This window comes from Emiliania huxleyi, assembly GCF_000372725.1.
Source record: "Emiliania huxleyi CCMP1516 unplaced genomic scaffold EMIHUscaffold_6288, whole genome shotgun sequence".
Lineage (NCBI taxonomy): Eukaryota > Haptophyta > Isochrysidales > Noelaerhabdaceae > Emiliania > Emiliania huxleyi.
In genome coordinates, this window is record NW_005197282.1 from 1 (window position 1) to 1468 (window position 1468).

General features: G+C 62.1%; 1 protein-coding gene across 1 annotated transcript; it reads right to left on the bottom strand.

The window, feature by feature from the left end:
• Positions 1-87: 87 nt before the first annotated feature.
• EMIHUDRAFT_257505 (hypothetical protein) lies at positions 88-875 on the bottom strand (the record flags this gene model as incomplete). The annotated part of the gene is made up of 3 exons (XM_005763576.1): positions 88-117; positions 555-671; positions 753-875. 3 exons carry the CDS (start codon positions 873-875, stop codon positions 88-90), a joined length of 270 nt encoding a protein of 89 aa, XP_005763633.1.
• Between the last annotated feature and the right edge of the window lie 593 nt (positions 876-1468).

Consider the following 1468-nt stretch of genomic DNA (forward strand, 5'->3'; position numbering starts at 1 on the left):
ATACACATGGTGATCCACATCTTCCCTCCGTTGAGCAGCCAGCTCCCGTCCGCCTGCTCACAGCGCTTCTATTCACAGCCCTTCTGCTCACAGCCCCTTGAGACAGCCCCCGCCCGCCTGCGGGCGTGCGCATCCCCAGCACGTCGGTCCCCTCGGCACGTCGGCGGCGGGCAGGTCACAAGGACAGGCCGCGGACAGGGCGTGGAGAGGGAAGGGCGTGGACAGGTAGTGGGTTCCAAAGGCGATCGCTTGAGGGTACATTCACAGCCACAATGCACACAGTGAACGGCGGCCGAACGGAGTCAGGCAGGCAAAGGTGTTCGCCTTGTTCGGAGCAAAGGAGGCGGAGCAGACTCCGTTCGGCCGATTCGTGAACCTCAAGGGATCTGACCTGCGCGGCGCGGAGCTCGAGAAGGCGGTGCTGCAGGAGGGGCATGTCCTCTCAGACCCGCCGGACGTGGCGGGCCTCGAGGGAGGGGGGGCACGAGGGTCAATGGTCCGTCCGGAGAGGCAGTTCGTATAAGAGCGGCGCCGCCCACGTGCTTTGCACTGACCTGCAGCTGCCGGAGCGACGTTCCCAGCTCGCGGATCGACGGCAGCGCCGAGCCTGAGAGCTTGAGGTGCTGCAGCTCCGGCATTCGTTCGCCGACTGTGCCCAGTGGTACGCACGCCTAGAGAGGCGAATGGGTACAGGGCTCGGCCAATGCCATTCCTTCCAGGCGCGGATGGAGTTGGGCGCTCTGCAGTCTCACCGAGTCAACAGTGAGCTGAAGGTGGGTGGCACGGGCGATATCGGTGGTGCCCGCGAGCACTGCCAGCTGCTCATCCGTAATGGAGGCTGAGGTCAGCGCCTCTTCCTCCTCGTGCCATTCCATCGCACCCCCCCGGCGTCGTGGGAAGACCGTTTCGTGTCGGAGGGAGCGATCGATGTCGGTTTTGGCTGTTGCGGAATGATTTTTTTTCGCGCGGAGACTTTCTTACTTTCTTTGAGAGAGGTTTGTATCAAAGTTGCACTTTAGGAAGGGAAAGTATTTTCAATGTATGTGGCTCTTACGTACATTCCCGGAGGAGGACTGCTGACAGGGTTTGCGATGAGGAGTGAGCCGAAGGGTTTCTCGGGGTTAGTGCACCACTAACGCCTCTGCAAGAGCACTGCGACGGATCGGGCTCATACTAGCACCCACCTCGCGAGCCGACGTTCTGGCTCAACGAGGCTGCTGCTGGCACTCGGGGCCGACTTTCTGGCCCAGCGAGGCCGCTGCGGGATTTTAGGGACGGCTCGATGGACGGGGGGTGGACGCGTCCCCAAGGGAATTCCATGTAAAAGAGTTGTACAAGCCACCCATCGCGCGCGCGATGATGCCACCGACGGCTGCACTTTCGTACCGCCAATTGGCTCTGACGCTGCTGCGTGTGCCGGACCCCTTCGCACATTTTGTGCCTCCTCCCGATATCGCGCCGAGCGACT